The 24,408-nt window shown below is 38.2% G+C and overlaps 1 protein-coding gene across 3 annotated transcripts in view; it reads right to left on the reverse strand.

The window, feature by feature from the left end:
• AMOTL1 (angiomotin like 1) overlaps window positions 1-24,408 on the reverse strand; it is a 262,449-nt gene that overhangs the window by 39,033 nt on the left and 199,008 nt on the right. For all 3 annotated transcript variants that reach the window (XM_053708609.1, XM_053708607.1, XM_053708608.1), the window contains exons 8-10: window positions 14,924-15,073; window positions 14,123-14,313; window positions 8,220-8,345 (exon numbers count right to left, since the gene is read on the reverse strand). In XM_053708609.1, coding sequence (XP_053564584.1) covers window positions 8,220-8,345; window positions 14,123-14,313; window positions 14,924-15,073 — 467 coding nt within the window. The remainder of the gene's footprint in view (window positions 1-8,219; window positions 8,346-14,122; window positions 14,314-14,923; window positions 15,074-24,408) is intronic.

Genomic DNA, 24,408 nt, shown 5'->3' on the forward strand with positions numbered 1-24,408 from the left:
GAGCTCTCTAGAGACGTCCTGGATCATGGAGGATGAAGTAGGAAGATTGTGACTGAATTTTTACTGCGCAAAAAAAGCGCTAAAATAGGCCCCTCCCACTCATATTACAACAGTGGGGAAGCTCAGTTAACTGTTTCTATGCAGAAACACAAGTTAGCCATGTGGTAAAAATCATGCCCCAATAAGTTTTATCACCAAGTACCTCACAAAAAACGATTAACATGCCAGTAAACGTTTTGAACATACATTTTAAAAGTTATGAAGTGTTATTAATAAGCCTGCTACCAGTCGCTTTTACTGCAGTTAAGGCTCACACATTACTTAAGTATTAACAGTATTTTCTGAGTCAAATTCCATTCCCTAGAAAAATACTTCAGTGTACACACACTCCTCAGCCTAATACCAGTCCCTACCACTGCATTTAAGGCTGAACTTACATTACACTGGTATCAGCAGTAATTTCTCAGTCAATTCCATTGCTTAGAAAAATAATTTACTGCACATACCTCATTTGCAGGGGGGCCCTGCATGCTATTCCCCTTTTCTGAAGTTACCTCACTCCTCAGAATGTGCGAGAACAGCCAGTGGATCTTAGTTACGTCTGCTAAGATCATAGAAAACGCAGGCAGATTCTTCTTCTAATGCTGCCTGAGAAACAAACAGCACACTCCGGTGCCATTTAAAATAACAAACTTTTGATTGAAGAAATAAACTAAGTTTAAAAACACCACAGACCTCTCACAACGACCTATCTTTAGTTAGGTTGTAAGAGAATGACTAGATATGACATGTGAGGGGAGGAGCTATATAGCAGCTCTGCTTGGGTGATCCTCTTGCAACTTCCTGTTGGGGAAGAGATATAATCCCATAAGTAATGGATGACCCGTGGACTGACTACACTTAACAAGAGAAATATATTTTACCTCAAAATTTCCTCAATAGCCACAACACACAGTAAAAGTGGCTTTAAACATCCAATGAGGATGCTTGTCCTTAAACTTGTAAAGGAACATGGATCTGGTATGTGCAGACACAGTCATTTTATTTCCCTCCTCAATTTAAGGTTTACTATGAAATCTTGCGAGATCAAAGTAAAGAGAAGTGTGAACTCACGCTGATGAAGACGATTGGCTTTTTTTAGCCACCATGCAGATGACAGTAAAAAGAATAGCTCAGGATAACAGAGCACCTACACTAGTGAGCTGCAGACATTTTGAGGTAAAATATCTCCCTTTTTACATAGAAATGTTCAGGTGATATTTTCTATTCAGCTTATTACAGCAATGCTGCAGCACTTACAAGTGATTTAGCATATGAGTAAAATGTCCCTTTAATACGATGTACTTTTACATTAGTTGGTAGTGCGAGGAGATACCATTTTTACAAGGCCCCCCCCCCCCCAAAAAAAGCCCTCAAAGTTAAAATTGAAGTAACCATATTTATTTTGCCTGCTTTTTCTGTATTTTAATCCTGAAAACTGTATCTTATGCACTATCCCCAAAGAAGCTTAAAGGGACATTAAACACTTTGAGATGGTAATATAAAACGATAAATTGCATATATAGATAAAATTCTACAATATACTTTCATTATTTATTTTGTCCCATTTTCCTGTAATTCCACTCTGAAATTATGAGCTTTTCAGTTCCTGTTAGAAATGGAAGTGCAGGACACTGTTATATTCCACACATCTATTGGCTGCACCCTCTAGTGACCTATTTATAAATGCCCCTAATATCCCACAGCAGAGAAGGTAACCTAAGTTACAACATGGCCAGAGGCGTAACTAGAAACCACAGGACCCAGGTGTAAGAATCTAAGAAGGGCCCCCCCCCCCCACCCCCTCCAAAAAAAAAGTGAATTTGATATATATCTTTTTTTTATATATATTAAATCACAGAAAAAAACTGTGAATCAGATTACATGTATGCAAAAGGAGGTAGCCTGTGCCCACAGTCTGTGAGATGGTCTGACCCCCTATTACTGTATATAGTGACACTGTTTAACCCACCAGTACTGTATATAGTGAGTCAGTGACACAGTCTGTAATCTGCCGGTGAGATGGCTGGCCTGACCCTACCCACCCCAGTACTTTATACAGTGACCACAGTAGTCTGTGACATGGTCCAGCCCCCCCATACTGTATATAGTGGTACTGTATAGACTGACACTGTTTACCCCCTGCCCCCCATGCTGTAGTAACAAGGTCTGTAATTTGCTGGTTCCACAAACATACACACACATACATACATGCATAAATACACACACAGTCACATACATACATACATACATACACACACACACACATACATGCATAAATACACACACTGTCACATACACACATACATGCATAAATACACACACAGTCACATACATACATACACACACACACACACACACACACAGTCACATACACACACACATAGTCACATACATACATACATACACACACACAGTCACATACATGCATAAATACACACACAGTCACATACACACATACACACATACATGCATAAATACACACACAGTCACATACATACATACACACATACACACACACACACACACAGTCTGATGACCTCTGTTTGATAAATCCCGACTGCAGGTTCTCTTGTGCGAACCTGCAGTCATAGTAAGGAGAAGGACTTGATAAATCAAGCCCATAGTGTTCATTATGTGAAACAGAAACTTCTACACCACAATGTCTACAAAAAATCCCAAAGATTTTGCGTGATTTCTCTCCATGCCGGCGAGGTTTTGAATATCATGTCCTAAGTATTGGCTTTTGAGTAAATGTAAATAATTAGACAAATAAAAAAGATGTCTATTCCCCTACAAGCTCAACCCCATGTGTTGTGTTCTGATTTCAACTAGCAAAAACAACCATTTAATGTACAAAAATAAACCAAAAGGAACAACTTCCAATACATTTTATACAGCTGGTATAATAAGTCTTTGGAAACTCAAGGTGAAACAATGTTGCAGTACTCTGTATCTTTAACTGGACACAGCAAAGAAGACATCAATCACTATTTCCACCAGGTATTTCAACAGGTGTATATCTGAACTGTTCTTGATTTGCAAAACCTCATTAATTGTGCTAACAAATGACAGTGTTAAATAATTGTTTCTCTTATAAAACAGTGCCTTAATGCTTATATTTGCTATTAATTTAATATCCATTTAAAATACAAAAATTTTGACATTTTTAAAGTTCTGCAAGCTACTACGATTTTTTATGTTGGTATCTCAAGACTGAACCATTTTGCTTTTCTTCAATAACAAAGGGTTAAAAACATTTTTAACATAATAAAACTATTAAATAGCCAAAATTATTATTAAGTACACCATCATAGGCCCATATAACAAATTACACACAAGTGTTTTATCTACACCTTATAAAAACAGACATATTGCTGCCCAGCGAATTATCTTGGAGACTTCTGACATCGCTAGGGAACTCCTGGTTCCCCCTTGATGGTTGATGTAAGCCACAGTCGTGATGTTGTCCGACTGAAATCTGATGAACCTCAGTGTTGCTAGCTGAGGCCAAGCCAGAAGAGCATTGAATATTGCTCTTAACTCCAGAATATTTATTGGGAGGAGTTTCTCCTCCTGAGTCCATGAACCCTGAGCCTTCAGGGAGTTCCAGACTGCACCCCAACCTAGAAGGCTGGCATCTGTTGTTACAATTGTCCAATCAGGTCTGCAAAAGGTCATACCCTTGGACAGATGGCCCCGAGATAACCACCAGAGAAGAGAATCTCTGGTTTCCTGATCCAGATTTAGTAGAGGGGACAAATCTGTGTAATCCCCATTCCACTGACTGAGCATGCATAATTGCAGCGGTCTGAGATGCAGGCGCGCGAATGGCACTATGTCCATCGCCGCTACCATTAAGCCGATTACTTCCATGCACTGAGCCACCGTGGGGCGCAGAATGGAGTGAAGAACACGGTAAGCATTTAGAAGTTTTGATAACCTGGACTCCGTCAGGTAAATTTTCATTTCTACAGAATCTATTAGAGTCCCTAGGAAGGAAACCCTCGTGAGAGGAGATAGAGAACTCTTTTCTTCGTTCACTTTCCACCCATGCGACCTCAGGAATGCCAGAAAGATCTCTGTATGAGATTTGGCAATTTGAAAGCTTGACGCCTGTATCAGGATATCGTCCAGGTAAGGAGCCACCGCTATGCCTCGCGGTCTTAGGACCGCCAGAAGTGAGCCCAGAACCTTTGTAAAAATTCTTGGGGCTGTAGCCAACCCGAATGGAAGAGCTACACATTGGTAATGCCTGTCTAGAAAGGCAAACCTCAGGAACTGATGATGATTCTTGTGAATCGGAATGTGAAGGTAGGCATCCTTTAAGTCCACTGTGGTCATGTACTGACCCTCTTGGATCATGGGTAAAATGGTTCGAATAGTTTCCATCTTGAATGACGGAACTCTGAGGAATTTGTTTAGGATCTTTAAATCCAAAATTGGTCTGAAGGTTCCCTCTTTTTTGGGAACCACAAACAGATTTGAAGAAAACCCCTGTCCTTGTTCCGTCCGCGGAACTGGATGGATCACTCCCATTACAAGGAGATCTTGTACGCAGCTTAGGAATGCCTCTTTCTTTATCTGGTTTGCAGATAATCTTGAAAGGTGAAATCTCCCTTGTGGAGGAGAAGCTTTGAAGTCCAGAAGATATCCCTGAGATATGATCTCCAACGCCCAGGGATCCTGAACATCTCTTGCCCACGCCTGGGCGAAGAGAGAGAGTATGCCCCCTACTAGATCTGTTGTCAGATAAGGGGCCGCTCCTTCATGCTGTCTTAGAGGCAGTAGCAGGCTTTCTGGCCTGCTTGCCCTTGTTCCAGGACTGGTTAGGTTTCCAGGCCTGCTTGGATTGAGCAAAAGTTCCCTCTTGATTTGAAGCAGAGGAAGTTGATGCTGCACCTGCCTTGAAATTTCGAAAGGCACGAAAATTAGACTGTTTGGCCTTTGATTTGGCCCTGTCCTGAGGAAGGGTATGACCCTTACCTCCAGTAATGTCAGCAATAATTTCTTTCAAACCAGGCCCGAATAAGGTCTGCCCCTTGAAAGGAATGTTGAGTAATTTAGACTTTGAAGTCACATCAGCTGACCAGGATTTGAGCCATAGCGCCCTACGCGCCTGGATGGCGAATCCGGAATTCTTAGCCGTTAGTTTAGTCAAATGAACAATGGCATCAGAAACAAATGAGTTAGCTAGCTTAAGAGTTCTAAGCTTGTCAACAATTTCAGTCAATGGAGCTGTATGGATGGCCTCTTCCAGGGCCTCAAACCAGAATGCCGCCGCAGCAGTGACAGGCGCAATGCATGCAAGGGGCTGTAAAATAAAACCTTGTTGAATAAACATTTTCTTAAGGTAACCCTCTAATTTTTTATCCATTGGATCTGAAAAAGCACAACTGTCCTCAACTTGATAGTGGTACGCTTTGCTAAAGTAGAAACTGCTCCCTCCACCTTAGGGACAGTCTGCCATAAGTCCCGTGTAGTGGCATCTATTGGAAACATTTTTCTAAATATAGGAGGTGGGGAAAAGGGCACACCGGGCCTATCCCACTCCTTACTAATAATTTCTGTAAGCCTTTTAGGTATTGGAAAAACATCAGTACTCACCGGCACTGCAATTGTGTCACAGTCCTTCAGAGCAGCTAATACCTCCCCAAGCAATACACGGAGGTTCTCAAGCTTAAATTTAAAATTAGAAATCTCTGAATCAGGTATCCCCGATTCAGAGACGTCACCCACAGACTGAAGCTCTCCGTCCTCAGGTTCTGCATATTGTGAAGCAGTATCAGACATGGCTCTTACAGCATCTACGCGCTCTGTATCTCGTCTAACCCCAGAGCTATCGCGCTTGCCTCTCAATTCAGGCAATCTGGATAATACCTCTGACAGGGTATTATTCATGATTGCTGCCATGTCCTGAAAAGTAATCGCTATGGGCGTCCCTGATGTACTTGGTGCCATATTAGCGTGCGTCCCTTGAGCGGGAGGCGAAGGGTCCGACACGTGGGGAGAGTTAGTCGGAATAACTTCCCCCTCGACAGACCCCTCTGGTGACAATTCTTTTATAGATAAAGACTGATCTTTACTGTTTAAGGTGAAATCAATACATTTAGTACACATTCTCCTATGGGACTCCACCATGGCTTTTAAACATAATGAACAAGTATCCTCTGTTTCAGACATGTTTGTACAGAATAGCAATGAGATTAGCAAGCTTGGAAAACACTTTAAAGCAAGTTAACAAGCAATATAAAAAAACGTTACTGTGCCTTTAAGAGAAACAAATTTTGACAAAATTTGAAATAACAGTGAAAAAAGGCAGTTACACTAACAAAATTTTTACAGTGTATGTAACAAGTCAGCAGAGCATTGCACCCACTTGCAAATGGATGATTAACCCCTTAATAACAAAAACAGAATAATAACTGACAAAAACGTTTTTTAAACACAGTCACAACAACTGCCACAGTCTACTGTGATTGTTACCCTCCTCAAACACGACTTTGAAGCCTTCTGAGCCCTTCAGAGATGTCCTGTATCATGCAGAGGGAAGCTGAATGTCTCTGTCAGTATTTTTATCTGCACAGAAAAGCACTAAAATAGGCCCTTCCCACTCATATTGCAACAGTGGAAAGCCTGTTACTAGGCAAAAATCAAGCCAGCCATGTGGAAAAAAACTAGGCCCCAATAAGTTTTGTCACCAAACATATATAAAAACGATTAACATGCCAGCAAATGTTTTATATTACACTTTTATAAGAGTATGTATCTCTGTTAATAAGCCTGATACCAGTCGCTATCACTGCATTTAAGGCTTAACTTACATTAATCCGGTATCAGCAGCATTTTTCTAGCAAATTCCATCCCTAGAAATATGTTAACTGCACATACCTTATTGCAGGAAAACCTGCACGCCATTCCCCCTCTGAAGTTACGTCACTCCTCAGAATATGTGAGAACAGCAGTGGATCTTAGTTACTTCTGCTAAGATCATAGAAATCACAGGCAGATTCTTCTTCTAATGCTGCCTGAGATGAAACAGTACACTCTGGTACCATTTAAAAATAACAAACTTTTGATTGAAGTTAAAAAACTAACTATAATACACCACTCTCCTCTTACTATGTCCATCTTTGTTGAGAGTTGCAAGATAATGACTGGATATGGCAGTGAGGGGAGGAGCTATATAGCAGCTCTGCTGTGGGTGATCCTCTTGCAACTTCCTGTTGGGAAGGAGAATATCCCACAAGTAATGGATGATCCGTGGACTGGATACACTTAACAAGAGAAAACATCAATAAATGGGATTGGAAAGACTGGAATCGACCACAATGTTCTGTACTGAAAATGTTTTGCAGATACACGGAATAGAGCAGCTTTAGTTTGTCAAAAAGTATAAAGGGACACTCAATCAAAATTAAACTTTCATGATTCAGATAGACCATGCCATTTTAAACAACTTTCCAATTTACTTCCATTAACTAAATGTGCACAGTCTTTTTATATTTAAACTTTTTGAGTCACCAGTTCCTACTGAGCATGTGCAAGAATAAGTGTGTATGCATTTGTGAATGGCTGATGGCGGTCACATGGTACGTGTATGCATTTGTGATTGGCTGATGGCTGTCACATGGTACAGGGGGAGTGGAAAAATACATAACTTAAAATTGTCAGAAAAAAAATCTTCTACTCGTTTGAAGTTCAGACTTAGTGCTACTGTATTGTCTTGTTATCTTGCATTTGTTGATTATGCAAATCTACTGTGTTGACTGGTCCTTTAAGTTGTTTCTCTTAACTAACTAATCACAATCTAATACAAACACATATACAGGTTTAAGAGTTGTTCTTTACACGTGCAGTTAAAGGAACAGTGCGCTTAGGCATTACTATCACATGTATTTTACAGCAAATGGCAGCAAAATAAATAATGACTGCACCACTCCAAGTTCTGTTAAAAATAACTCACATGCCATAGGTTGCAAATCCAAGCTCTAGGCACAGGTAGCATATGTGCATATGCTGCTGAAACTAGAAACATTTTTGCTAATGGAAGTATATTCCAAAAATTATTCTTTTTAAAACTAAAATGCACCCAAGCACTTTTCAATTTGACCTTTCTGTCCCTTGAATAATACGTTAATTACTGTGTAAACAATTGCTGGATGATAATTTAAACTTACGAGTGTTCCATGTCTTGGCACTTTCTGTTGGCCTGGATGATTTCCTCCTCTTCATGCCATATTCGGACCTCCAAAGAACCGTCATTGTGGCTTCCACTCCTTGAGTGATTTATGATTGTCGTATCACTAAAATGACAAGATCAGCAGCTTAGTACGCAATATACATCTGTTTGAATATTTACATTAAAAACATCAAAATGTTTTTACCATAAAAATGAAAAAACACTACAAATATAAAAACTTTATTGATGCATATCCCCAAAATGATAATAAAAAAATTAATCTCAATGATAAAATAATAAAATAATATGAGCATTAAACAAAAATCGTAGATTTAAAGAGACATGAATTTAAACTTTTACTGTCTAGATAGAGCATGCAACTTTAAGAGACTTTTCAGTTAACTTCTATTTTCAAGCGTACTTTGTTTTTTGGTATCTTTTGTTGAAAAGCAAATCTAGGTAGGCTGGGACCTAGTGGGCGATTGGTGGCTACACATATATTGTCATTGGCTCACTAGATGTGTTCAGCTAGGTTTCATTAGTCCATTGCTGTTCTGGAGCTGTTTAACTTTAGGGATTAAAGGACCACTAAATACAGTTGATTTGCATAATTAACAAATTAATGATAAAAAGACAATGCAATAGCACTTAGTGCTGAACTTTAAATGAGTGGTAGATTTTTTTTCTAACAAATTTCAAAGTTATGTCTTTTTCCACTCCCCCTGTACCATGTGACAGCCATCAGCCAATCACAAATGCATATACATATATTCTGTGAATTCTTGCACATGCTCAGTAGGAGCTGGTGACTCAAAAAAGTGTAAATATAAAAAGGCTGTGCACATTTTCTTAATGGAAGTAAATAAGAAAGTTGTTTAAAATTGAATGCTGTATCTGAATTATTAAAGTTTAATTTTGACTTCAGTGCCCCTTTAATCACATAGTTATATGCATTCAATAGTGCAATAATAATAAACTAAGAGTATTTTCTTTTTGCACTTTTTTTATTTATTATATGTACTTGTACATTACAACATCCCCAAAACAATAAAAAGGCGATGAGTTAAACAGGGTGGGTATCAATGCCCAGAACATTGTCCATTTCATTATGATTGCACTTGGCTATCTCTTTAAGAATAACATTTGTTATATTTTCCCATATTTCTAGAAATCATAGCCTCAAATGTAAACTCTATTAAACATACTGTATTTGGCAGCCACAAAAATGACAAATGTTTTGAAGTCTCCCTATGCAACTCACAATGATCTTTCCTTTCCCTAAGTACCTACTTGCTTGTCTCTCTATATTTTTTTTCTCTTTATATTTCTCCCTCATCTTTTTACCCAGATTATTTTCCTTCCTGTTTCTGCATCTTCCCACATACCCTACCAGTTTATTTTTCTTCATCCTTTCTCAATTTACTTTTTCCTCATTTAACTCTATTTCTCTTTTTTTCCTGTAAGTATGAATATATTTCCATTTATCTTGGCACACCCTAGCAACATTCAGCAAGTAACAAGTACCAAAGCAATAAATACAAGAGCTGGCAAAGCAAGAAAAAACACTGAGATCAAGTAAATCATGTAAAGTGAAAACAGAATGTAGAACTTTGCGGATGAGTTTAGCATTTGCCGATAAACAGACATTCAAATAAGGGCTTCAGAAACCTGTCAGGCGCTCTAGAACTCAGAAACGTCCTTGGGAAAAGCTAACAGCCCTCACTGAACCTTTCACTACTCATCGCAACCAAGCTGAAGATATTTTTATACTTAAAGGAACAGTCTAGTCAAAATTAAACGTTCATGATTCAGATAGGGCATGTAATTTTAAACAACTTACTTTTATCATCAAATTTGCTTTGCTCTCTATCACCTAGATTTAGAGTTTTGCGGCCAAAGGGGTGCGTTAGCTACGCGTGTTTTTTTCCCCCCCGCACCTTTTAAATAACGCTGGTATTTAGAGTTGTCTGAATGGCTGCGTTAGGCTCCAAAAAGGGAGCGTAGAGCATAATTTACCGCCCCTTCAACTCTCAATACCAGTGTTGCTTACGGTAGCGGCCAGCTTGAAAAACGTGCTCGTGCACGATTTCCCCATAGGAAACAATGGGGCAGTTTGAGCTGAAAAAAAACCTAACACCTGCAAAAAAGCAACGTTCAGCTCCTAACGCAGCCCCATTGTTTCCTATGGGGAAACACTTCCTAAGTCTGCACCTAACACCCTAACATGAACCCCGAGTCTAAACACCCCTAATACTTATTAACCCCTGATCTGCCGCCCCCGCTATCGCTGACCCCTGCATTATATTATTAACCCCTAATCGGCCGCTCCGGACACCGCCGCAACCTACATTATCCCTATGAACCCCTAATCTGCTGCCCCTAACACCGACGACCCCTATGTTATATTTATTAACCCCTAATCTGCCCCCGCAACGTCGCCGCTACCTTACCTACATTTATTAACCCCTAATCTGCCGACCGGACCTCGCCGCTACTATAATAAATGTATTAACCCCTAAAGCTAAGTCTAACCCTAACACTAACACCCCCCTAAATTAAATATAATTTAAATCTAACTAAATAAATCTTATTAAATATATTAATCGCATTTTAAAGCTAAATACTTACCTGTAAAATAAATCCTAATATAGCTACAATATAACGAATAATTATATTGCAGCTATTTTAGGATTTATATTTATTTTACAGGCAACTTTGTATTTATTTTAACTAGGTACAATAGCTATTAAATAGTTATTTACTATTTAATAGCTACCTAGTTAAAATAATTACAAAATTACCTGTAAAATAAATCCTAACCTAAGTTACAATTAAACCTAACACTACACTATCAATAAATTAATTAACTAAACTACCTACAATTACCTACAATTAAATCAACTAAACTAAATTACAAAAAAAAAAAAACACTAAATTACAAAAAATAAAAAAAGATTACAAGAATTTTAAACTAATTACACCTACTCTAAGCCCCCTAAAAAAATAACAAAGCCCCCCAAAATAAAAAAATGTCCTACCCTATTTAAAATAAAAAGTTAACAGCTCTATTACCTTACCAGCCCTTAAAAGGGCCTTTTGCGGGGCATGCCCCAAAGAAATCAGCTCTTTTGCCTCAAAATAAAACATACAATACCCCCCCCCCAATATTACAACCCACCACCCACATACCCCTAATCTAACCCACCCAAACCCCCCTTAAAAAAACCTAACACTAAGCCCCTGAAGATCTCCCTACCTTGTATTCACCCAGCCGGGTATCACCGATCCGTCCAGAAGAGGGTCCGAAGTCTTCATCCTATCCGGCAAGAAGAGGTCCTCCAGAGGCTCGGAAATTTTCATCCAGGCGGCATCTTCTATCTTCTTCCATCCGGAGCGGGTCCATCTTGAAGCAGCCAGCGCGGATCCATCCTCTTCTAACGACGTCCTAAGTCCGAATGAAGGTTCCTTTAAATGACGTCATCCAAGATGGCGTCCCTCGAATTCCGATTGGCTGATAGGATTCTATCAGCCAATCGGAATTAAGGTAGAAAAAATCTGATTGGCTGATTTAATCAGCCAATCAGATTCAAGTTCAATCGGATTGGCTGATCCAATCAGATTGAGCTCGCATTCTATTGGCCGATCGGAACAGCCAATAGAATGCAAGCTCAATCTTCAAGATGGACCCGCTCCGCTCCGGATGGAAGAAGATAGAAGATGCCGCCTGGATGAAAACTTCCGAGCCTCTGGAGGACCTCTTCTTGTCGGATAGGATGAAGACTTCGGACCCTCTTCTGGACGGATCGGTGATACCCGGCTGGGTGAATACAAGGTAGGGAGATCTTCAGGGGCTTAGTGTTAGGTTTTTTAAGGGCGGTTTGGGTGGGTTAGATTAGGGATATGTGGGTGGTGGGTTGTAATGTTGGGGGGGGGGTATTGTATGGGTTTTTTCAGGCAAAAGAGCCGATTTCTTTGGGGCATGCCCCGCAAAAGGCCCTTTTAAGGGCTGGTAAGGTAATAGAGCTGTTAACTTTTTATTTTAGAATAGGGTAGGGCATTTTTGTTTATTTTGGGGGGCTTTGTTATTTTTTTAGGGGGCTTAGAGTAGGTGTAATTAGTTTAAAATTCTTGTAATCTTTTTTTATTTTTTGTAATTTAGTGTTTTGTTTTTTTTTGTAATTTAGTTTAGTTGATTTAATTGTAGGTAATTGTAGGTAGTTTAATTAATTTATTGATAGTGTAGTGTTTAATTGTAACTTAGGTTAGGATTTATTTTACAGGTAATTTTGTAATTATTTTAACTAGGTAGCTATTAAATAGTAAATAACTATTTAATAGCTATTGTACCTAGTTAAAATAAATACAAAGTTGCCTGTAAAATAAATATAAATGCTAAAATAGCTACAATATAATTATTCGTTATCATGAGAAAGGCTGCCCAGCCGAAACACGTTGATACCAGAGCAATAGCCACACTGATTGTGGTGAATAAAGGATCACACTGAGCTTTTTTGCGCTCTTAACAAACATCACCTACTCGTCAAATTCTGGCAAGGAAAAACGCTATTTGCTACTATTAGCGTTATACCACTTGCCTGCACTAAAGACTATCACCCAGAAACCTTAAAGAGGAGCGGTTACACCAACAGGAATCGATCAGTCACTGACCGAAAGGAAGATCAGACACCAGACCACTAGCCACATCGATTGTGGCCCAACAAAGGATTACCGCAATTACCCACACACATCAAGGATCACCGACTTATTCCCAGCACGAAAAGGTCCACAAAGTCAAGAACCTTGACAACAAGAGGTTAATCAAGGACCGCAAAGAGAAAAAAACGCTAAGGAGGTATTTTAGGAGAAGCGGTTGAATCAGAAGCAGATGTGCGGTCACTGACCGAAAAGGAAGATCGTTTCAGATACTAAGAGCATCTTTGCACATTAATCTTTCCACACCAAGGACTCACCAATATAGTGTAATCAGGCAGATACACTGTAAGGTAACACCGGACATTACAGTCTCCATAGTGTGGCTAACTACGGCACTCACTCTGTAACTCATATTGCAGGATATAATCAAGACTTTCAGCCATAACAATGCCTATATAGGTTTATTAGAATTGTATATCAATATCTTGCAAGTCACTCTGTATATGATTTTAGATACAATTTTACATTTTTTACTATCGATTGTATAAACATATAGATACAATTTTATGTTTTTATAGATTAATCTAGAAGACACCGGTGTCTAGCTTTTAAACTGGCTCATAATGTTGCAATAAGAGAATTTAATAAAACTGCATAGACTTTTACATCTAAATTTTGGTCCAGTATCTGTTTTTCAAAGAGGAATATATAATTAGAGGTGTGGTTAATGAACTACTGAATATAAAAATATATACTTTTATAATTTACCTACATTGGGAATAGCAACTTTCATTGCGCCACCTTATACTAGAAATTCCCATTTAGTAACAAATGCTTTGATTCGTTTATCTAAATCCCCTTGGACGTCTGCCTGTTCTATAAACATTTGGGCTTGTATAGCGTTCATTAATTTCTGAAAGGGAGGAGCTTTATTGGAGATCCAGTATTGAAGAATTAGTTTCCTGGTCATCAGTATCACTAAGTGTAGGAATTTAGTTTAGAAAATAATAGTTACGTTTTAATTGAAATTGGAAAATATGTGAGCTATGTATGTGAACCACCAACACAGTTGTGATTTACACGGTCAAGCACTGCTAAATTCTACATATAGTATACAGCAATATTTAGAGTCCTTGTGTTTTTGTCTCTTGAATACTGAACATTAATATGGATGAAATGTTAAGATGTATGGTTGGAGACTTCACTGTGAACCCAGCAACTTGTATACATAACATTTAAGGGCCATACCGTTGGGCAGCAGCAGTCGCAGCAGCATCCATGGCAAAATGCCGCATGGCACTTTCTTCCAAATACTTCTGCTCCCACTTGGTCATATCTGCTTCTAGAGCTAAGATGGTCTCTTCTCGTTTCCGCAACAAATCCATAAGGGCTGGGGCATTATACTCCAGTGTGTTAGATGTCTGGCAATTTGTTTGTCTCTGTAGAAATTAAATAATAACCAAATTAAACAAAGATCATTTAAGATGCATAATTATGTTGTATTTATTGGTAAAATAATCAAATTAGCCCAGGCTCCAAGCAGCCAATCAGAGACTGGAGAGGCCAACAATGCGCCCCCAAACTGGGTCTGTAAACACCCGTAAACACCCGTGTACAATTAAGGAAAAAATAATATCAACGAAAATACACTAATAAAGAGATTCTTTTTTCACTTTTTTAAAGGGACATGAACCCCCAAAATTGTATTTCATGATTCTAATATCTAATTTGCTTTATTCTCTTGGCATCCTTTGTTGAAAGAGCAGCAATGCACTACTGGGAGTTAGCTTAAAGCCAATACCAAGATGCATATATGTGCAGCAACCAATAAGCAAGCTCTACCCAGGTGCTGAACCAAATATGGGCTGGCTCCTAAGCTTACATTCCTGCTTTTCAAATAAAGATACCAAGAGAATGAATAAAAATTGATAATAGGTGTAAATTAGAAAGTTGCTTAAAATTGCATGCTCTTTCTGAATCATAAAATAAAAAATGTGAGTTTCATATCCCTTTAATGTAAGCATTATCGCGCATAGAACATCCTTGTACCTGCTGCATTCTCAAGGATTCCACTTCTCTCTCAAGCCGCTTACGGAGCCCACTCTCCAGCTGTTCTCGCTTCTCTCCTGCTGCTTGCAACTGGGTCAGCGCTTGTTGCAACTTTTCAACCTCCTCCACGTAGACCTGTTTCTTACGCAGCTAAGGGCAAACGTGAAAGAAAATATTGTACAGAGTGACAAAACTAGAAATCTGTGAAATATAAATTCACAAATGCAAGAATGTGCTTCAAGCATTAAAGGGTCACTGTAATGTACAACTGTTTTTCCTTTAATGTGGTTCCAAAGGCTTGCCATACCAGCTGCAGAGAATAATCTTTTGAGAAATTGCTTCTGTTTACTTTTGTATATGAAATAGCTGGTTTTGTTCTTCGAAACTACAACCCAATGAAAATGGGTTGAGCTTGCAGGAAAATCAGATTTCCTTATTTTATCACTTTCTGTACACACACATGCTTTTTATATTTTCACTGTCTGTATACCAAAGACCAATACTAAGGGGCCATACAGAGACCAATACTAAGGGGCCAATTCTCTAAAGCTCACTGGGCTGGTGAGATTTTATAAGAATGCTTGCCAGTCCTTTTATTTCCCTGGAGGAATTCTATAATTCTATTCATTTACCAAGAAAACAGGGTGTCTTGCTAAGAGGTGTATACTGCATTTTCTTATGGGAAGGAGATGCATACATAAAAAAGTGCACAATTAAAATTGTAATTTAAAAATCACAGAAAACAAATAATTGAACCATTCACATAAAAACAGGAAAACATTGTATTGTTAGGCGCATCAAAAATCATAACATTCTTGACCAAAAAACGTATTTTATCAAATAAAAATGTACTTGTAGCAATAAAGTGAGTCACGCTATTTTTTCTGTTTCCCAGTGTATATAAAAGTTATATTTACATCATACTGTAGTCTATAAAGTGTGCAATAGCATTATGTATAAAAAAACAAATGTACATAGCTTAATTACAAAATACTTTATTGCAAAAAAATACTAACCTTCATCTGAGCCTTCAGTGAGTCATAATCTTTTTGCTTGTGGTGTGTACATATAGGTGTGTATTCAAGTGTATGTTTATATGTGTATATATGTTGGTAAAATGGCACCGACAGACTTGCCCGACACAGGTTTGCCACAAACCTTCAAACTTGTAAAAAGGGCAATATCTGCAAAGCGCAATAAAACGAGGTATGCCTGTATATACATTTTGTATGTAAATAACACAGGAATAAATTGTTTTAAATATGCACAGTGTAAATTGTAATTTCAGTACTCTTGATGTGCAAACATAAAAAAAAAAGACATAGAAATTCGCGCTAATAAGTACAAAATACAAGACGTAATTGTTGTTTTTTGCGAAAAACGGGCTGAACATGGGAGTTCCACAGGCATATATCAAATTGTCTCTCAAATCGCAGCGTTTTGTCTCGCCAGTTAGAAGCTGGTGAGCTGTTCTCAAAACACTCAAAGTAGTTATTACCCTAATATAAAAATACATAGAAGCAATTGTAAGATGCTATAGCAGAAAGCAATGTAATGGGATTTCACTCTATGGAGCAAAGTGTCCCCTTCCAGCTACCTCCATTACTTTATATAGGAGCCATCTAGCCACTCGCAGGTACTGCCTTTTTTTTTTTTTCAATAATTCCACCATGGCAGCCCCTGCTAGGATCAGGGTGAAAAACCACGTATCATCTGGAGAGCTTTAGCGAATCAGCCCCTTTTAGAGAACAATTAAAAAATTGCTTTGCATTTCTTCTTTCTCCTAACCCCCACTGGCAGTGTAATTAATCATTTCTTACAGCCAATACTTAGGTACGGGATCTTTCAACATAGGTAGGGAAACCACATGCAAAATCAGCTATTTCAAATGCTTAAAGGGACAGTTTACTCAAAAAATGTCTCCCCTTTAATTTGTTCGCAATGATCCACTTTACCTGCTGGAGGGTATTAAATTGTTTACAAGTATTTCCATTAGCCTTATATTAGCATTTGAAATAGTTTATTTAGCCTGTGGTATCCCCACCCATCCTGAAAGTTTTTGGTCTCGAGGCCAAGCTCTGTTAACACAGCCAGTAGAATAAATTACACTCCCAGTGGGTTAAAGAAGAGATAAGGTAATAAAATGTTAATTTTCCATTGTTCTCTCCAAGTATTGGTGATTGGTTTATGTACAGCTATAAGATAAAGAAGCAGGTATATGTACACAATGTGATACAGTAATGAGATCTGATTATACCTACAAGCTCAACCCATTTTATTAGGTTGTGGTTTCAAAACACAAAATCAGCTAATTCATATACACAAATAAGCCTTAAAAAAGCAAATCTCATACATTTTATACTCTGCAACTGGAAAAACAAGTAATTGGAAACACATTAAGGGAAATATTATTTTATAGTATACTGCCCCTTTAAAGGACCAGTCAACACAGTACATTTGCATAATCAACAAATGCAAGATAACAAGACAATGCAATAGCAGTTAGTCTGAACTTCAAATGAGTAGTAGTTTTTTTTCTGACAATTTTAAAAGTTATGTCTTTTTCCACTCCCCCTGTACCATGTGACAGCCATTAGCCAATCACAAATGCATACACGTACCATGTGACAGCAATCAGCCATTCACAGATGCATACACGCTTATTCTTGCACATGCTCAGTAGGAGCTGGTGACTCAAAAAGTTTAAATATAAAAAGACTGTGCACAATTTGTTAATGGAAATAAATTGGAAAGTTGTTTAAAATTGCATGCTCTATCTGAATAATGAAAGGTTAATTTTGATTGAGTGTCCCTTTAAAAACCATTTGTAAGGAAAAAATTATAAAACCTCTTGCTTTTTTTAACTTAGAAGCAAAAGGTGTTTAATGTCCCTTTAAATGAATACAGCTGGTATTGTAGAAAAATAGGCACTTTGCAATTGGCCGAATCTAACTGATAAAGATAAGTATAACAGGGAATATCAATTACAAAACAGCTTTCCTAGTGAAGAGCCATTGACACCACAAGTGATCATTTGTCTAAAATTAGACTGCACATAAGTGTAAAGCAGCAATCCCTGTGGGCGCAAGGCTATGTTAGGTCTGATAATGTAACACCATGGGTATTATGCTATTTACACTATGCAGGATATTTCTATTTGAAAATACTTTTGCCATAATGTAGCCAGGAGAATCCTGTTGAAAAAATAATCTAAATATGACTCAGAGGCTACCACTGTTAAAGTCATATTCTAATCGGGTGGTTTCATTCAAAGACACTCCAATTGATAACTTAAAGGGACATCAAACGCTTGTATCTAGCTTAGGTTTTATTTTTATTTCACAGTTAAGTTTGTATTTATTTTAACAAGGTAGAATATTTACTAAATAGTTATTAACTATTTACTAACTACCTAGCTAAAATATATACAGATTTACCTGTAAAATAAAACCTAACCTGAATTAATCTAACACCTAAACTTACACTTTTATTTTACAGGTAAATTTGTATTTATTTTAGCTAGGTAGTTAGTAAATAGTTAACAACTATTTACTAACTAGTCTACCTAGTTAAAAACATAATTTATGTAAGAACTTACCTGATAAAATTCATTTCTTTCATATTAGCAAGAGTCCATGAGCTAGTGACGTATGGGATATACATTCCTACCAGGAGGGGCAAAGTTTCCCAAACCTCAAAATGCCTATAAACACACCCCTCACCACACCCACAAATCAGTTTAACGCATAGCCAAGAAGTGGGGTGATAAGACAAAAGTGCGAAAGCATAAAAAATAAGGAATTGGAATAATTGTGCTTTATACAAAAAACCATAACCACCACAAAAAGGGTGGGCCTCATGGACTCTTGCTAATATGAAAGAAATGAATTTATCAGGTAAGTTCTTACATAAATTATGTTTTCTTTCATGTAATTAGCAAGAGTCCATGAGCTAGTGACGTATGGGATAATGACTACCCAAGATGTGGATCTTCCACGCAAGAGTCACTAGAGAGGGAGGGATAAAATAAAGACAGCCAATTCCGCTGAAGATAACCCACACCCAAAATAAAGTTTAAATCTTATAATGAAAAAAACTGAAATTATAAGCAGAAGAATCAAACTGAAACAGCTGCCTGAAGTACTTTTCTACCAAAAACTGCTTCAGAAGAAGAAAACACATCAAAATGGTAGAATTTAGTAAACGTATGCAAAGAAGACCAAGTTGCTGCTTTGCAAATCTGATCAACCGAAGCTTCATTCCTAAACGCCCAGGAAGTAGAAACTGACCTAGTAGAATGAGCTGTAATCCTTTGAGGCGGAGTTTTTCCCGACTCGACATAAGCATGATGAATTAAAGATTTCAACCAAGATGCCAAAGAAATGGCAGAAGCCTTCTGACCTTTCCTAGAACCGGAAAAGATAACAAATAGACTAGAAGTCTTTCGGAAATTCTTAGTAGCCTCAACATAATATTTCAAAGATCTAACTACATCCAAAGAATGCAATGATCTCTCCTTAGAATTCTTAGGATTAGGACATAATGAAGGAACCACAATTTCTCTGCTAATGTTGTTAGAATTCACAACCTTAGGAAAAAATGTAAAAGAAGTTCGCAACACCGCCTTATCCTGATGAAAAATCAGAAAAGGAGACTCACAAGAAAGAGCAGATAATTCAGAAACTCTTCTAGCAGAAGAGATGGCCAAAAGAAACAAAACTTTCCAAGAAAGTAATTTAATGTCCAATGAATGCATAGGTTCAAACGGAGGAGCTTGAAGAGCCCCCAGAACCAAATTCAAACTCCAAGGAGGAGAAATTGACTTAATAACAGGTTTTATACGAACCAAAGCTTGTACAAAACAATGAATATCAGGAAGATTAGCAATCTTTCTGTGAAAAAGAACAGAAAGAGCAGAGATTTGTCCTTTCAAGGAACTTGCAGACAAACCTTTATCCAAACCATCCTGAAGAAACTGTAAAATTCTCGGAATTCTAAAAGAATGCCAGGAAAAATGATGAGAAAGACACCAAGAAATATAAGTCTTCCAGACTCGATAATATATCTTCCTAGATACAGATTTACGAGCCTGTAACATAGTATTAATCACAGAGTCAGAGAAACCTCTTTGACTAAGAATCAAGCATTCAATCTACATACCTTTAAATTTAAGGATTTGAGATCCTGATGGTAAAAAGGACCTTGCGACAAAAGGTCTGGTCTTAACGGAAGAGTCCATGGTTGGCAAGAAGCCATCCGGACAAGATCCGCATACCAAAACCTGTGAGGCCATGCTGGAGCCACCAGCAGAACAAACGAGCATTCCTTCAGAATCTTGGAAGAAGAACTAGAGGCGGAAAGATATAGGCAGGATGATACTTCCAATGAAGTGACAATGCATCCATTGCTCTGCACTGAGGATCCCTGGATCTGGACAGATACCTGGGATGTTTCTTGTTTAGATGAGAAGCCATCAGATCTATTTCTGGAAGTCCCCACATTTGAACAATCTGAAGAAATACCTCTGGGTGAAGAGACCATTCGTCCGGATGTAACGTTTGGCGACTGAGATAATTGTCTATACCTGGGATATGAACCGCAGAAATTAGACAGGAGCTGGATTCCGCCCATACCAGTATTCGAGATACTTCTTTCATAGCCAGAGGACTGTGAGTCCCTCCTTGATGATTGATATATGCCACAGTTGTGACATTGTCTGTCTGAAAACAAATGAACGATTCTCTCTTTAGAAGAGGCCATGACTGAAGAGCTCTGAAAATTGCACGGAGTTCCAAAATATTGATTGGTAATCTCACCTCTTGAGATTCCCAAACCCCTTGTGCTGTCAGAGACCCCCAAACAGCTCCCCAACCTGTCAGACTTGCATCTGTTGAAATTACAGTCCAGGTCGGAAGAACAAAAGAAGCCCCCTGAATTAAACGATGGTGATCTGTCCACCACATCAGAGAGTGTCGTACAATCGGTTTTAAAGATATTAATTGAAATATCTTTGTGTAATCCCTGCACCACTGGTTCAGCATACAGAGCTGAAGAGGTCGCATGTGAAAACGAGCAAAGGGGATCGCGTCCGATGCAGCAGTCATAAGACCTAGAATTTCCATGCATAAGGCTACCGAAGGGAATGATTGAGACTGAAGGTTTCGACAAGCTGAGATCAATTTTAGACATCTCTTGTCTGTCAGAGACAGATTCATGGACACTGAATCTATCTGGAAACCTAAAAAGGTTACCCTTGTCTGAGGAATCAATGAACTTTTCGGTAAATTGATCCTCCAACCATGATCTCGAAGAAACAACACAAGTCGATTCGTATGAGATTCTGCTAAATGTGAAGACTGAGCAAGTACCAAGATATCGTCCAAATAAGGAAATACCACAATACCCTGTTCTCTGATTACAGACAGAAGGGCACCGAGAACCTTTGTAAAAATTCTTGGAGCTGTTGCTAGGCCAAACAGCAGAGCCACAAACTGGTAATGCTTGTCTAGGAAAGAGAATCTCAGAAACCGATAGTGATCTGGATGAATCGGAATATGCAGATATGCATCCTGTAAATCTATTGTGGACATATAATGCCCTTGCTGAACAAAAGGCAGGATAGTCCTTATAGTTACCATTTTGAATGTTGGTATCCTTACATAACGATTCAATATTTTTAGATCCAGAACTGGTCTGAAGGAATTCTCCTTCTTTGGTACAATGAAGAGATTTGAATAAAACCCCAGCCCCTGTTCCAGAACTGGAACTGGCATAATTACTCCAGCCAACTCTAGATCTGAAACACATTTCAGAAATGCTTGAGCCTTCGCTGGATTTACTGGGACACGGGAAAGAAAAAATCTCTTTGCAGGAGGCCTTATCTTGAAGCCAATTCTGTACCCTTCTGATTCTGAAACAATGTTCTGAATCCAAAGATTGTGAATTGAATTGATCCAAATTTCTTTGAAAAATCGTAATTTGCCCCCTACCAGCTGGACTGGAATGAGGGCCGCACCTTCATGTGGACTTGGGAGCTGGCTTTGGTTTTCTAAAAGGCTTGGATTTATTCCAGACTGGAGATGGTTTCCAAACTGATACCGCTCCTGTAGGGGAAGGATCAGGCTTTTGTTCCTTATTGTGACGAAAGGAACGAAAACGATTATTAGACCTAAATTTACCTCTAGATTTTTTATCCTGTGGTAAAAAAGTTCCTTTCCCTCCAGTAACAGTTGAAAGGGAAAGCAAAGTTGACTTAGAAGACATATCAGCATTCCAAGTTTTAAGCCATAAAGCTCTTCTAGCTAAAATAGCTAGAGACATATACCTGACATCAACTCTAATGATATCAAAGATGGCATCACAAATAAAGTTATTAGCATGTTGAAGAAGATTAACAATGCTATGAGAATTATGATCGGTTACTTGTTGCGCTAAAGCTTCTAACCAAAAAGTTGAAGCTGCAGCAACATCCACTAAAGATATAGCAGGTCTAAGAAGATTACCTGAACATAAGTAAGCTTTTCTTAGAAAGGATTCAATTTTCCTATCTAAAGGATCCTTAAAGGAAGTACTATCTGCCGTAGGAATAGTAGTACGTTTAGCAAGAGTGGAGATAGCCCCATCAACCTTAGGGATTTTGTCCCAAAACTCTAATCTGTCAGATGGCACAGGATATAATTGCTTAAAACGTTTAGAAGGAGTAAATAAATTACCCAAATTATTCCATTCCCTGGAGATTACTTCAGAAATAGCATCAGGGACAGGAAAAACTTCTGGAATAACTACAGGAGATTTAAAAACCTTATTTAAACGTTTAGATTTAGTATCAAGAGGACCAGAATCCTCTATTTCTAATGCAATTAAGACTTCTTTAAGTAAAGAACGAATAAATTCCATTTTGAATAAATATGAAGATTTATCTGCATCAATCTCTGAAACAGAATCCTCTGAACCAGAGGAATCAATATCAGAATCAGAATGATGATGTTCATTTAAAAATTCATCTGAAAAATGAGAAGTTTTAAAAGACCTTTTACGTTTACTAGAAGGAGGAATAACAGACATAGCCTTCTTAATGGATTTAGAAACAAAATCTCTTATGTTAACAGGAACACTCTGAGTATTAGATGTTGATGGAACAGCAACAGGTAATGTAACATTACTAAAGGAAATATTATCTGCATTAACAAGTTTGTCATGACATTCATTACAAACAACAGCTGGAGGAACAGATACCACAAGTTTACAGCAGATACACTTAACTTTGGTAGATCCAGCACCAGGCAGCGACTTTCCAGAAGTATCTTCTGACTCAGGGTCAATCTGGGACATCTTGCAATATGTAATAGAAAAAACAACATATAAAGCAAAATTGATCAAATTCCTTAAATGACAGTTTCAGGAATGGGAAAAAATGCCAGTGAACAAGCTTCTAGCAACCAGAAGCAATAAATAATGAGACTTAAATAATGTGGAGACAAAAGTGACGCCCATATTTTTTAACGCCAAAAAAGACGCCCACATTATTTGGCGCCTAAATGCTTTTGGCGCCAAAAATGACGCCACATCCGGAACGTCGACACTTTTGGCGCAAAAAAACGTCAAAAATGACGCAACTTCCGGCGACACGTATGACGCCGGAAACAGAAAATAATTTTTTGCGCCAAAAAAGTCTGCGCCAAGAATGACGCAATAAAATTAAGCATTTTCAGCCCCCGCGAGCCTAACAGCCCACAGCGAAAAAAGTCAAATTTTTAAGGTAAGAAAAAAATGATTTATTCATATGCATTATCCCAAATATGAAACTGACTGTCTGCAATAAGGAACGTTGAACATCCTGAGTCAAGGCAAATAAATGTTTGAACACATATATTTAGATTTTTATATAAAAGTGCCCAACCATAGCTTAGAGTGTCACAGAAAATAAGACTTACTTACCCCAGGACACTCATCTACATGTAGTAGAAAGCCAAACCAGTACTGAAACAAGAATCAGTAGAGGTAATGGTATATATAAGAGTATATCGTCGATCTGAAAAGGGAGGTAAGAGATGAATCTCTACGACCGATAACAGAGAACCTATGAAATAGACCCCGTAGAAGGAGATCATTGAATTCAAATAGGCAATACTCTCCTCACATCCCTCTGACATTCACTGCACGCTGAGAGGAAAACCGGGCTCCAACCTGCTGCGGAGCGCATATCAACGTAGAATCTAGCACAAACTTACTTCACCACCTCCATAGGAGGCAAAGTTTGTAAAACTGATTTGTGGGTGTGGTGAGGGGTGTATTTATAGGCATTTTGAGGTTTGGGAAACTTTGCCCCTCCTGGTAGGAATGTATATCCCATACGTCACTAGCTCATGGACTCTTGCTAATTACAAGAAATAAATAAATACAAACTTAGCTGTAAAACCTAAGCTAGATACAATGTAATTATTAGTTATATTGTAGCTAGCTTAGGGTTTATTTTACAGGTAAGT

Source organism: Bombina bombina, chromosome 3 (assembly GCF_027579735.1).
Source record: "Bombina bombina isolate aBomBom1 chromosome 3, aBomBom1.pri, whole genome shotgun sequence".
NCBI classification, from domain to species: domain Eukaryota; kingdom Metazoa; phylum Chordata; class Amphibia; order Anura; family Bombinatoridae; genus Bombina; species Bombina bombina.